This window comes from Macaca thibetana, chromosome 19, assembly GCF_024542745.1.
Source record: "Macaca thibetana thibetana isolate TM-01 chromosome 19, ASM2454274v1, whole genome shotgun sequence".
Lineage (NCBI taxonomy): Eukaryota > Metazoa > Chordata > Mammalia > Primates > Cercopithecidae > Macaca > Macaca thibetana.
In genome coordinates, this window is record NC_065596.1 from 41,683,059 (window position 1) to 41,697,094 (window position 14,036).

General features: G+C 41.6%; 1 protein-coding gene across 8 annotated transcripts in view; it reads right to left on the reverse strand.

The window, feature by feature from the left end:
* Positions 1-14,036, reverse strand: part of ZNF569 (zinc finger protein 569) — a 71,996-nt gene that overhangs the window by 34,531 nt on the left and 23,429 nt on the right. For all 8 annotated transcript variants that reach the window (XM_050768933.1, XM_050768931.1, XM_050768934.1 and 5 more), the window contains one exon: positions 11,868-11,925. In XM_050768933.1, coding sequence (XP_050624890.1) covers positions 11,868-11,925 — 58 coding nt within the window. Of the gene's footprint in view, positions 1-11,867; positions 11,926-14,036 lie in introns of those variants that run through there.

Below are 14,036 nucleotides of genomic sequence, written 5' to 3' on the forward strand. Positions count from 1 at the left end.
CGCCTGCCAAGCGGCAATCAGACCTTATCGAAAGAAAACAGATTTAACAGGATATATTCGCCTTTGTTCAGATATTGGGCCCTCATATCAACAGGGTCTAGCAATGGCTGCCGCCTTTAGCGGTCAAACAGTAAGAGACTTCCTCAATAACAAAGGTAAAGATAAAGGAGGATGCTTTAAATGTGGTAAAAAAAGGACACTTTGCAAAAGGTTGCCATGAAAACCAAAATAAAAATCCAGAAACAAAAATTCCAGGCCTTTGCCCAAGGTGTAAAAGAGGAAGGCACTGGGCCAACGAATGTAAATCTAAAACTGATAGTCAAGGAAATCCTTTATCGTCTCAGCAGGGAAATGGGGTGAGGGGCCAGCCCCAGGCCCCAAAACAAGCATATGGGGCGGTCAGCTTTGTTCCAGCCAGCAGCAACAATCCATTTCAAAACTTAGTAGAGCAACCACAGGAAGTGCAGGACTGGACCTCAGTTCCACCTCCCACACAGTATTAACACCTGAGATGGGACCACAAACCTTAAATACAGGAATATATGGGCCTTTACCACCTGACACTTTTGGGCTACTCTTGGGAAGAAGTAGTGTCACCATGAAAGGTTTACAAGTCCTCCCTGGAGTTATCGATAATGATTATGAAGGAGAAATTAAAATCATGGCCAGAGCTATTAACAACATTATTACTGTCCCTCAAGGGGTTAGAATAGCACAGTTAGTTTTGCTACCCTTAGTTAAAACAGATAATAATATCCAACACTCTAACAGGAATACAAAAGGTTTTGGATCGTCAAATATATATTGGGTGCAACCAATTACAAATCAAAAACCCTCTCTAACCTTATGGTTAGATGGTAAGGCATTTACTGGGCTAATAGACACAGGGGCCGATGTAACCATCATTAAACAAGAAGATTGGCCCTCTCATTGGCCTACCACAGAGACTTTAACTCACCTGAGAGGAATTGGACAAAGCAGTAATCCTAAACAAAGTTCTAAATACCTAACATGGACAGATAAAGAAAACAATTCAGGCCTCATTAAGCCATTTATCATCCCTCACTTACCTGTTAATCTTTGGGGACGAGACCTGCTCTCCCAAATGAAAATTATAATGTGCAGCCCAAATGATATAATTACTGCACAAATGCTAACTCAGGGATACACCCCTGGTAAAGGTCTTGGAAAAAAGGAAAACGGTATTCCACAGTCTATACCGGTCTCAGGACAACTTGATAAAAAAGGGTTTGGAAATTTTTAGCCCAGGCCACTGACATACCTGCACCCCAAAAGTGCGCTGACCCCATTACTTGGAAGTCAGATGAGCCCGTTTGGGTTGATCAGTGGCCTTTACTTAATGATAAGCTAAGTGCTGCCCAACAGTTAGTGCAGGAACAACTGCTAGCAGGACATATTACAGAAAGTAATTCCCCTTGGAATACACCTATCTTTGTCATTAAGAAAAAGTCTGGCAAATGGAGACTCTTATAAGATTTAAGAGCAGTAAATATCACTATGGTCCTTATGGGTGCCTTACAACCGGGACTGCCCTCACCAATTGCGATTCCTCAAAAATATTTTAAAATCATTATTGACCTTAAAGATTGCTTTTTTTTTTTTTTTTTTGAGACGGAGTCTCACTCTGTCGCCCGGGCTGGAGTACAGTGGCCGGATCTCAGCTCACTGCAAGCTCCGCCTCCCGGGTTTACGTCATTCTCCTGCCTCAGCATCCCGAGTAGCTGGGACTACAGGCGCCCGCCACCTCGCCCGGCTAGTTTTTTGTATTTTTTTAGTAGAGACGGGGTTTCACTGTGTTAGCCAGGATGGTCTCGATCTCCTGGCCTCATGATCCGCCCGTCTCGGCCTCCCAAAGTGCTGGGATTACAGGCTTGAGCCACCGCGCCCGGCCTAAAGATTGCTTCTTTACAATCCCCCTTCATCCTGCTGATCAGAAAAGGTTTGCCTTTAGTCTTCCATCTACAAATTTTAGGCAGCCAATGAAACATTACCAATGGAGAGTCTTACCTCAGGGTATGGCCAATAGTCCTACCTTATGTCAAAAATATGTAGCCACTGCTATAGAACCAGTCAGAAAAATATGGACACAAATGTATATTATACATTATATGGATGATATTTTAATAGCAGGACAAATTGGTGACCAAGTCTTACAGTGCTTTGCCCAACTCAAACAAGAGTTGACAACAGCCGGACTGCAAATAGCCCCAGAAAAAATACAACTACAAAATCCATATACCTATCTTGGTTTTCAAATTAATGGACCCAAAATCATTAATCAAAAGGCCGTTATACGTCGTGACCATCTAAAAACTTTAAATGATTTCCAAAAATTACTGGGAGACATAAATTGGCTTCGACCATACTTAAAACTTACCACAGGAGAGTTAAAACCTCTTTTCGATATATTAAAAGGAGACTCTAATCCAAAATCCCCCAGGTCCATTTCAAAAGAAGCATTAACGGCACTCCAACGGGTAGAAAATGCCATTACAACACAATTTGTTACCAGTATTGATTATTCTCAGCCATTAATATTCATCATTTTTAACACAGCAATGACCCCTACTGGTTTATTCTGGCAAAACAATCCCATTATGTGGGTACACCTGCCCTCCTCCCCCAAAAAGGTTTTGTTGCCTTATTATGATGCCATAGCTGATCTAATTATCTTGGGAAGAGAAAACAGTAGAAAATACTTTGGAATAGAACTCTCTACCATTATACAGCCCTACACTCAATCACACATCCATTGGCTGTTACAAAATACAGAAGCCTGGCCAATTGCTTGCGCTTCTTACACTGGCACAATTGACAACCATTACCCACCTAACAAACTCATTCAATTTTGCAAACTTCATGCGTTTGTATTTCCTCATATTACCAGTAAGGAACCTCACAATGACGCATTACTAATTTTCACTGATGGATCTTCCACAGGACTCGCTGCTTACACCTACAATAATACAATTGTCAAGTTCCAAACCACTTATACATCAGCTCAGCTAGTCGAATTACAAGCCATAATTGCAGCATTATCAGCTTTCCCTTGTCAGCCACTTAATATTTACACAGACAGCGCCTACCTGGCTCATTCAATACCCCTCTCAGAGACCATGCCGCAAATTAAACATATTTCAGACACAGCTAACCTATTTCTACAATGTCAACAACTTATTCAAAAAAGGACTACATATTAGAGCACATTCAGGATTACCGGGACCTTTAGCACAAGGTAATTCAACAGCTGACATGGCAACAAAAACCATAGCCACAGTCACTACAGACAATTTACAACAAGCACAAAAACCACATGCCCTACATCATTTAAACGCCCAGACCTTAAGACTTATGTTTAAAATTACTAGAGAACAAGCCCGACAAATAGTTAAACAATGTGCCAACTGCATAACTTATTTACCCGTTCCTCATCTAGGAGTTAACCCTCGAGGACTCATCCCCAACGAAATTCGGCAAATGGACGTTACACATCACTCAGAATTTGGCCAACTAAAATATATTCATGTATGCATAGACACCTATAGTGGGTCCATTATTGCAACTCTCCAGACAGGAGAGGGCACCAAACATGTCATAACTCATTTATTACATTGCTTTTCCATCTTAGGTATACCCAAACAAATTAAGACAGATAACGGTCCTGGTTACATAGCCAAAACTTTCTTACAATTCTGCAACACCCTACAAATTAAACATATCACAGGCATTCCCTACAATCCCCAAGGACAAGGTATAGTAGAAAGGGCCCATCTGTCATTAAAAACTACTATCGAAAAAGTAAAAGGGGGGAGCTGGTACCCCGTGAAGGGTACCCCCAGAAACATACTTAATCATGCCCTCTTTATCCTTAATTTTTTAAATTTGGACACTCACGGAAAATCTGCTGCCGACCGTTTCTGGCATCCTGAATCTCAAAAACAGTTCGCAATGGTAAAATGGAAAGATCCACTCGATAATTCATGGCATGGCCCTGACCCAGTTTTAATTTGGGGAAGAGGCTCAGTATGTATTTTCTCACAAAAAAATGATGCAGCCAGATGGCTGCCCAAAAGATTGGTAAGCCAAATGAATCATAACCATTGTCAATCCAGGGAAAACAATCCTCCCTGAGAAGTTTCTTCCCTTTTGTTTTTCAGAAAATGAAGCCCACATGAGATTCTTTTGGAAAATAATCATTTTATATAACATAGTGACAGTCTATGCAGGTTTTGATGACCCTCGTAAAGCAATAGAACTAATACGAAAGCAACACGGCCAGCCTTGTGACTGCAGCGGGGGACAAGTATCTGAACCTCCGTCAGACAGAATCTTCCAAGTGACTTGCTCGGGCAAGACAGCTTACTTAATGCCAAACCAGCTATGGAAATGTAAGTCAACCCCAAGAGACACCTCCCCTAGCGGGCCGCTCCAAGAATGCCCCTGTAGTTCTTTTTTTTTTTTTTTTTTTTTTTTTTTTTTTTTTGTTGAGACAGAGTCTCGCTTTGTCGCCCAGACTGGAGTGCAGTGGCCGGATCTCAGCTCACTGCAAGCTCCGCCTCCCGGGTTCACGCCATTCTCCTGCCTCAGCCTCCCGAGTAGCTGGGACTACAGGCGCCCGCCACCTCGCCCGGCTAGGTTTTTGTATTTTTTAGTAGAGACGGGGTTTCACCGGGTTAGCCAGGATGGTCTCGATCTCCTGACCTTGTGATCCGCCCGTCTCGGCCTCCCAAAGTGCTGGGATTACAGGCTTGAGCCACCGCGCCCGGCCGCCCCTGTAGTTCTTTCCAGTCCTCTGTACATAGTTCTTGCTACACCTCATATCAACAATGCAAATCAGGCAATAAAACATACTACTACGTTACTAAACATACGGCTACGTTACTAAAAACACAAACTGGAGGTACCAGTGACGTACAAGTATTAGGATCCACCAATAAACTTGTACAATCTTCTTGTAACGGCCAAAAAGGACAGCCTGTTTGCTGGAGCACTACAGCCCCTATCCACATCTCTGATGGGGGAGGTCCATTAGACACCACAAGAATTTAAACTGTTCAGAAAAAAACTAGAAGAAATTCATAAAGCCCTGTATCCTGAAATTCAATATCACCCTTTGGCCCTGCCTAAGGTTAGAGATAACCTTATGATCGATGCTCAAACTTTTGATATCCTTAATGCCACTTACAACTTACTCCAAATGTCCAATACAAGCCTTGCCCACGATTGTTGGCTTTGTCTAAAAATGGGTCCCCCTACTCCTCTTGCTATACCTAACTTTTCATTATCCTATGTCAATTGCATGGGTGAATCCTTGGTCAGTAACTCTTGTCCAATTATTTCTCCCCTCTTAGTTCAACCAATGAAGTTTTCTAACTCCTCTTGCCTCTTTTCACCCTCTTACAATAGCACTGAAGAAATCGATCTAGGCTACGTTGTATTCAACAACTGTACCTCCATAATCAATGTCACCAGCCCCTTGTGTGCTATAAATGGCTCAGTTTTCCTCTGTGGAAACAACATGGCATATACTTATCTACCCACAAATTGGACAGGGCTTTGTGTTCTAGCCACTCTTCTCCCCGACACTGATATCATCCCTGGAGATGAACCTGTCCCCATCCCCGCTATTGAGCATTTTATATATAGACCAAAACGGGCCATACAATTTATTCCCTTATTGGCTGGACTGGGAATCACCACTGCATTTACAACAGGAGCTACAGGCCTAGGAGTCTCACTAACCCAATATACTAAATTATCCAATCAATTAATTTCAGATGTACAAACCTTATCCAGTACTATACAAGATCTACAAGATCAGGTAGACTCATTAGCTGAAGTAGTTCTCCAAAATAGAAGAGGTCTAGACTTACTAACAGCAGAACAGGGAGGGATCTGTTTGGCTCTACAGGAAAGATGCTGTTTTTATGCTAACAAATCCTGGATCGTTAGAGATAAAATAAAGACCTTACAAGAAGAGCTAGAAAAACGCAGAAAAGACCTGGCCGCCAATCCGCTTTGGACTGGACTTCACGGACTTCTCCCTTATCTCCTACCATTTTTGGGTCCTTTACTTACCCTTCTACTCTTTCTCACTCTTGGGCCTATAATCCTTAATAAGCTTATGGCATTCGTCAGACGACAAATCGAGGCCTTCCAGGCCAAGCCTATACAGGTCCATTATCATCGCCTTGAGATGTCTGAACATAGTGAGTCTTATCTGCCCTTTTAAGACCACCTGCCCTGTGAGCTGAACTGGACAGTCAATGACGGGTAAGAGGACACCACCCCCAATTGAGCCTAAGACAGGAGGGCCGCCCTTGCTGCTGCCTAATCCCATGACGGGCTTAAAAGGTGGGGATGAGTTGACCCAACCTAAGACAGGCGCAGTTCCCGAGGGGCTAGCTCTCATCATGAAATAATAAAAAAGGGGGACCTGTCCGGAGTTGCGTGGCCCGGCCATAGCGATTATAACTGACGACTGACGCCTGAGCTCTATACATTTCCACTTTATGCCTCCTCCCTAGATTTACTTTCTTCCCTGTTCTGCTGTCTCATACGCCAGTACAAAATGGCGCTCTTCCTGGTTCTTCATCACCAATTTTCCCACGCCCGGGAAAATGATCAACTTACAGCGCAGGCGCCATCCCGCGCCCGGGAAAATTACCAACCGACGGCGCAGGCGCAACATGACGTCCGACCGAAGAAACCGAGACCTACCTGGCCACGCCCACCGCAGGGCCACCATCATCGCCCTGGCCCAACCTTTGCCCCTGCCGGTCTATATAAGGCATTACACTGCCACCAATAAACGAGACTTGATCAGGATACTGTCTTGTCTTCATTTCTCGTGTCTCTTGTCCCCCGGAGTTCCCACTCCCTCTTCTAGGGCCTACATTGACGATCCCGCGGGATGGGACAGATAATATAGCCAGAATAGGTTAAATCCACAGAGACAGAATACAGATTGGTGTTTGCCAGGGGCTAGGAGGAAGAGAGGGATAGGGGAACAGATGCTTAATGGGCATGGGGTTTTATTTTGAGGTGATAAAAATGTTACAGAACCAGATAGAGGTGGTGGCTGTACAATACTGTGAATGTACTAAAGGCCACTGAATTGTAGAATAATTTTAAATATGTATGTGAATTTCAGTTAAAAAAAAATAAGGTGAAATAAATAAAAACAAAGAATTCAATGCTAGCAGACTGGCCTCATAAGAAACCCAGAAGGAAGTTATTCAGACTGAAAGGAAGTAGCAAAAAACAATTAAAATCCACATGAAAAAATGAAGAGCTCCAATAAAGCACTAAGCAAAATGCAGAGCACACAGTAGGCTCTGTAAGTATATATCAGCTGAACTAGTTTAATTTTCTTAGGTACTCTGCCCTGCATTGCTGGAGAAGTGAACCTTTTACTTGCAGATGAAGACTTAATGGTAACGAAAGAACAAATAAATGTGATATTCTTCTCTATGGGCTAATTTTCTTCTTTATCAATGCGCTTTATCACCAAGAATATCTCAAGACCTTCCATGGCCTTATTTTATACTACCTTGGCCTCTACTCAGCACTCACCGGCTCCAAACATGTTTAACCAGTATACTAGTTTTGAAGTACATAGTAATGTATGTTTCCTTATGCCTTCTACCTTTTCTCCTTTTAACTTTATTGAAAAAGGAAAGACAGAGGAGAAGATGAAAGGGGAAAATCCTCTCCTTCTTCTTACAGGCCTGGAATAGAGGGAAAAAAGGCTTTGAAGGTAGGGAGGTAAGCAGTTAAATATGTGCCTAGAACTCCCCACACTCCAAGGCATGAGTGTGAAATGGGAGAGAGGCAGTGAGTTAAGTGGGAAGAGTGTCATATCAAACTGAGAGAATAACTTCTAAGTAGCTTTCAGTTCCCATATAGCACAGACCCTGAGTAGGATGAAATAGGGTCATTTCAGAAGACAAGATGAGGCTGGGCATAGTGGCTCATGCCTGTAATCCCAACACTTTGGGAGGCCAAGAGGCAAGAAGATTGCTTGAGCCCAGGAGTTCGAGATCAGCCTGGGCAACATAGTGGGACCTTGTCTCTACAAATTTTTTTTTTTTTTTCAAATTAACCAGGCATGGGGGCATGTGCCTGTACTCCCAGCTACTTGGGCTGAAGGCGGGAGGACTGCTTGAGCCAAGCAGACAGAGGTTGCAGTGAGCTGAGAGTGCGCCACTGCACTCCAGCCTGGGTGACAGAGTAAGACCCTGTTTCAAAAAAAAAAGGCAAAATGATCCTACATGCATGTGGTGGGGTTTAGAGGACTCAGGAAGCATCGAGAGCATGACAGAGATTCAGAAAGATCTACAGAGATAGCAAGAACCAAAGGAGGCCAGTTGATAAGGAGAGGTCCTTGGACCATCATTGAGCTGTGAAATACACCATAAATTCATCAGCCACGGAATGTACAGAAAAAGGAGCTAGCTAAATCATCTAGCACATAAAAAAGGAGCTAGCTAAATCATCTAGCACATACCCAAGCTATGAAGATCTTCCCTGTTATCTCAAACACCACCTTAACAGAGAACAGGGATACAGAAGAGAATCTAAATGACTAATTGCCAAGAGAACAATTTGCTGATTGAACTAAGTTTTGAATCAGACTGCATTAAGATTAGTTTTTTCATTTTATCAATCAGAACTCAGAGGGGATAGCAGAGCGAGTTTATAAACACTCTGGGCCTCTTGGGGCTTCTACTTAGGGGACACGGAAATGAAAACATAAGCAAGTGAATAAGTGAGATAAAATGTGATATTGATAAGTTAAGAAATGCAATAAAGGTAATGGGTTATGGAATGAATCAGATACTTTACTTTGAATTTAGTAACCAAAGACGACCTTGAGGAGGATGACATTTCAGCAGAAACCTGAATGAGAAAGAACCAGTCATATAAATATCTAGGGTAGGAACATTTAAAAGCATGTTCAGAGTTCCTGAGGCAGGATAAACTTGGTCTGTTCAAAGCGGGGAAAGGTTAGTGAGGCTGAAACATAGTGAATGGGGGAGAATGTAGCACAAGATAATGGTGAAGACATGGACAGAAGGCATACCAAGAAGGGCTTTGTAAGGGACATTATTCCACATGTAAAGGAAAGCCACTAGATGGTATTAAGCAGATAAGTCATAATAAAACCTGAGGTTTAAATTATCACTGGTTGTTCTATGGAGAATGGACTATAGATGGTCAGGAGTGGATACAGGGAGATTAGTAGGCAGTTGCCAGAGTAGTTCCAGGTAAGAAATGAAGTGACATGGATTATAAGATCCATGGAAATGTTGATCAGAGAATATAATAATATTCAGCAATGAGATTAACTGAACTACAACTAGATGCAACAATTTAACATGGATGAATCTCACAAACATAGTATTAAACAAAAGAAGCCAGATACAGAATGCACAGAATATATAAAGTTAAAAGACAGAGAGAAACAATTTATGGTGATAAACACTGAACACTCCTGGGGTGCGGGTGATAACTAGGTAGGTATAGAAAAGCTATCCTAGAGTGCTAGGGTAATTCTGTATTTCTTCGTTGAGTGTGTGCACTGTGTTACACAGGTGTGTTCATTTTGAAAATTAACTGTGTGTGCCTGAGGAAGAAACCAGAGATATACAGAAACTGGTAGATAAAAATACATGGTCGGCCAGGCGCGGAGGCTCACGCCTGTAATCCCAGCCTTTGCGAGGCAGGTGGATCACCTGAGGTCAGGAGTTGGAGACCAGCCTGGCCAACATGGTGAAACCCCATCTCTACTAAAAATATAAAATTAGGCCGGGCGCGGTGGCTCACGCCTGTAATCCCAGCACTTTGGGAGGCCGAGACGGGTGGATCACAAGGTCAGGAGATCGAGACCATCCTGGCTAACACGGTGAAACCCCATCTCTACTAAAAAATACAAAAAACTAGCCGGGCGAGGTGGCGGGCGCCTGTAGTCCCAGCTACTCGGGAGGCTGAGGCAGGAGAATGGCATAAACCTGGGAGGCGGAGCTTGCAGTGAGCTGAGATCCGGCCACTGCACTCCAGCCTGGGCGACAGAGCAAGACTCCGTCTCAAAAAAAAAAAAAAAAAAAAAATTATATAAAATTAGCCGGGCATGGTGGTGCACACCTGTAATCCCACTATTCAGGAGGCTGAGGCAGGGGAATTGCTTGAACCTGGGAGGCAGAGGTTGCAGTGAGCCGAGATGACATCACTGTACTCTACCCTGGGTAACAAAGTGAGACTCAAAAACAACAACAACAACAACAACAACAACAACAACAACAACAACACGGTAAAAGAAAGGTATATCTCAGAAGAGCAAAGCTTTGAGCTGAGGGTAAAAAGTAAAATATGTTCAGTATCTGAGAGGGTAGGATAAATCTGAAAGGAAATCACAAGTATTCACAGAATATCAAGTGTACTAGGTGGTGTTCTAGGTACTGGAGATACAGCAGTAAACAAAGTAAAACACACTCTCTGCTCATTCTAGTGGTTAAAATTTTAAGAATTTACCAGAAATGATTACAGTGTGGCTCAATCAGCAGCAAATGCCCATTGAAAAAGATAGTTACATAGGGTCATTTGAAAGACACACATCCCACCTCTTTCTCAAGATAGTCTAGTTTTCTCTCTTTAAATTTATGGGCCAGGCACAGTGGCTCACACCTATAATCCCAGCACTTGGGAGGCCAAGGCAGGTGGATCACTTGAGGTCAAGAATTTGAGACCAGCCTAGCCAACATGGTGAAACCCCATCTGTACTAAAAATACAAAAAAAACCCCCACAAAAATTAGCCAGGAGTGCTGGGGGGTGCCTATAATCCCAGGTACAACAGAGGCTGAGGCAAGAGAATCACTTGAACCCGGGAGGCGGAGGCTGCAGTGAGCTGAGATTGTGCCACTGCACTCCAGCTTGGGCAACAGAGCAAGACTCCATCTCAAAAACTAAATAAATATAAGTAAATAAATAAATTTATATATGACATGCATAGAGTAATGTGGTAAAATGGACTAGTCTTAAGCATACAATCTGATAAATTTGTATACATTTGTAGACATGGGTACCTACAAGTCAAACATAGAACATTTTCAGCCCTCCAAATTTCTTCATGCTGTTTCACAGTAAATACCCTCTCAGAGGTAACCAGTATTCTGACTTCTATCACAATAGATTAGTTTTGCCCGTTTTCAACTTCATATGAATGGAACCCTACGATATATACTTTTTTGTTTCTGCCTTCTTTCATTCTATGTTTGTGTAATCTATCCATGTTGGTTGTTGTGTGTGGCAGTCATCTGTTCTTTGTTATTGTTAAGTAGTATTCCACTGTGTGAAATACTGTAATTTATTCCCTTTTCTGTTAATGTTCACTTGCATTCTTTCTAATGCTGGGCTATTTTGATAGTTACACTTTATTTTGTCCTTGATCAAAAGAGAACATCAAAAGAGCTAGGTTTATCAACTACAAGAGGTAACACTAAAATGTTTTCATTGACCTCTAGGTATCAATGAAAAGCTTATTTCTGTTAGAAAATGTTGATTTTTTATTGTTACATACAATGAAAATGATGTAACAAATTTTTGCTCTGGTTTTCTTTACCTATGAAAAGGAAATTTAAATTTGATGCCCAACTTTAATCTCTCTGAATGAATTTCATAAAATACCCACATTTTAACTCTTCCCTAGTTTTAATCGTTCAACTCTATTTCCCCTGAAAATGTTTTATGTATATAGGCCTTTATAATTTACTGTATGAATTACTGTAATCCCCTTAAATTGCATTGGAGAGTAAGGCAAGAAACAAATACACTATTTAATATTTACCTGGGACTCAGTCATTTCCTCTTCTTTCTGGGAAGGGATGGGGCCTGCAGAAGTCGAGCTGGGGAAGAGAATAAAACTCATTAAAATAGGCCTGGCTTGTAGTTTCAGAAATATGCACACACAGAGTGGATTAAAGGTCACCCTGTAGTGGAATGATAATTAAATCTATCAGAAATGCCAAGAATATTCACACCACAAATGTTCTTAATAGGTGTGAGGATGGTTGGAATAATCATGCAGAGCTTGGGCATAGAGTGGATAGAAACGGGTGCATATGTGGGAGCTCTGTATCAGAGAATACATGTAGCATTATGAAGGCATATATCCAGGAAAATTATGAAACTGACAAAACACCTAAAGTATTTTAATGTATTGAGACATTTAAGACAGTAATAATTAGCAATTAAGAAAGAATTAAGTAGCAATTTCAAAGAATTTAAAAGGTGATATAATTATATCTTGAGGAACAAATAAAAAGTTTGTATGTGTGAGTAATGTGTATCAGAGGTACTGATGGTAAGAGAGTTAAATCCATACTTTTCCCTAGCCACAGCAATCAGACAAGAGAAAGAAATAAAGGGCATCCAAATTGGTAAACAGGAAGTCACACTGTTGCTGCTGCTGACATGATTGTATACCTAGAAAACCCTAAAGATTCATCCCAAAAGCTCCTAGAACTGGCAATTGAATTCAGCAGTTTCAGGACACAAAATTAATGTACACAAATCAGTAGCCCTGCTATATGCCAACAGCAACTAAGCTGAGAATCAAATCAAGAACTCAACCCCTTTTACAATAGCTGCCAAAAAAATAAAATACTTAGGAATGTACTTAACCAAGGAGGTAAAAGATCTCTGTAAGGAAAACTACAAAACACTGCTGAAAGAAATCAGATAACACAAACAAATGGAAACACATCCTGTGCTCATGGATGGGTAGAATCAATATTGTGAAAATGACCATACTGCCAAAAGCAATCTACAAATTTGACACAATTCCCATCAAGATACCACCATCAATCTAGGCAGAACTAGAAAAAACAATCCTAAAATTCATATGGAACCAAAAAAGAGCCCACAGCCAAAGCAAGACTAAGCAAAAAGAACAAATCTGGAGGCATTACATTATTTGACTTCGAACTATATTATAAGACCATAGTCACCAAAACAGCATGGTAGTGGTATAAAAACAGGCATACAGACGAATGGAACCTAATAGAAAACCCAGAAATAAAGCCAAATACTTACAGTCAACATATCTTCGACCAAACAAAGACATAAAGTGAGAAAAGGAAACCCTATTTAACAAATGGTTTCAGGATAATTGGCAAGCCATATGTAGAAGAATGAAACTGGGGCCGGGCACGGTGGCTCACTCCTACAATCCCAGTACTTTGGGAGGGCAAGGCGGGTGGATCACGAGGTCAGGAGATAGAGACCATCCTGGCTAACAAGGTAAAACCCCGTCTCTACTAAAAATACAAAAAAATTAGCCAGGCGTGGTGACGGGCACCTGTAGTCCCAGCTACTTGGGAGGCTGAGGCAGAAGAATGGCGTGAACCTGAGAGGCAGAGGTTGCAGTGAGCCAAGATCACGCCACTGCACTCCAGCCTGGGCAACAGAGACTCCATCTCAAAAAAAAAAAAAAAAGGAAGAATGAAACTGGATCCTCTGGATCCTCATCTCTCACCTTATACAAAAATCAACTCAAGATGGATCAAAGACTTAAATCTAAGACCTGAAACTATAAAATTTCTAGAAGATAACATTCAAAAAACCCTCATAGACATTGGCTTAGGCAAAGACTTTATGACCAAGAACCCAAAAGCAAACACAACAAAAACAAAGATAAACAGATGGGACTTAATTAAACTAAAAAGCGTCTGCACAGCAAAATAATCAGCAAAGTAACCCACAGAATGGGAGAAAATCTTTGCAGTCTATACATCCAACAAAGGATTAATACTCAGAATCTACAAGGAACTCAAACAAATCAGCAAGAAAAAAACAATCCCATCAAAAAGTGGGCTAGGACATGAAGAGACAATTCTCAAAAGAAGATATACGAATGGCCAACGAACATATGAAAAAATACTCAACATCACTGATTATCAGGGAAATGCAAACCATACCACCATATGATATTTTACTCCTGGAAGAATGGCCATAA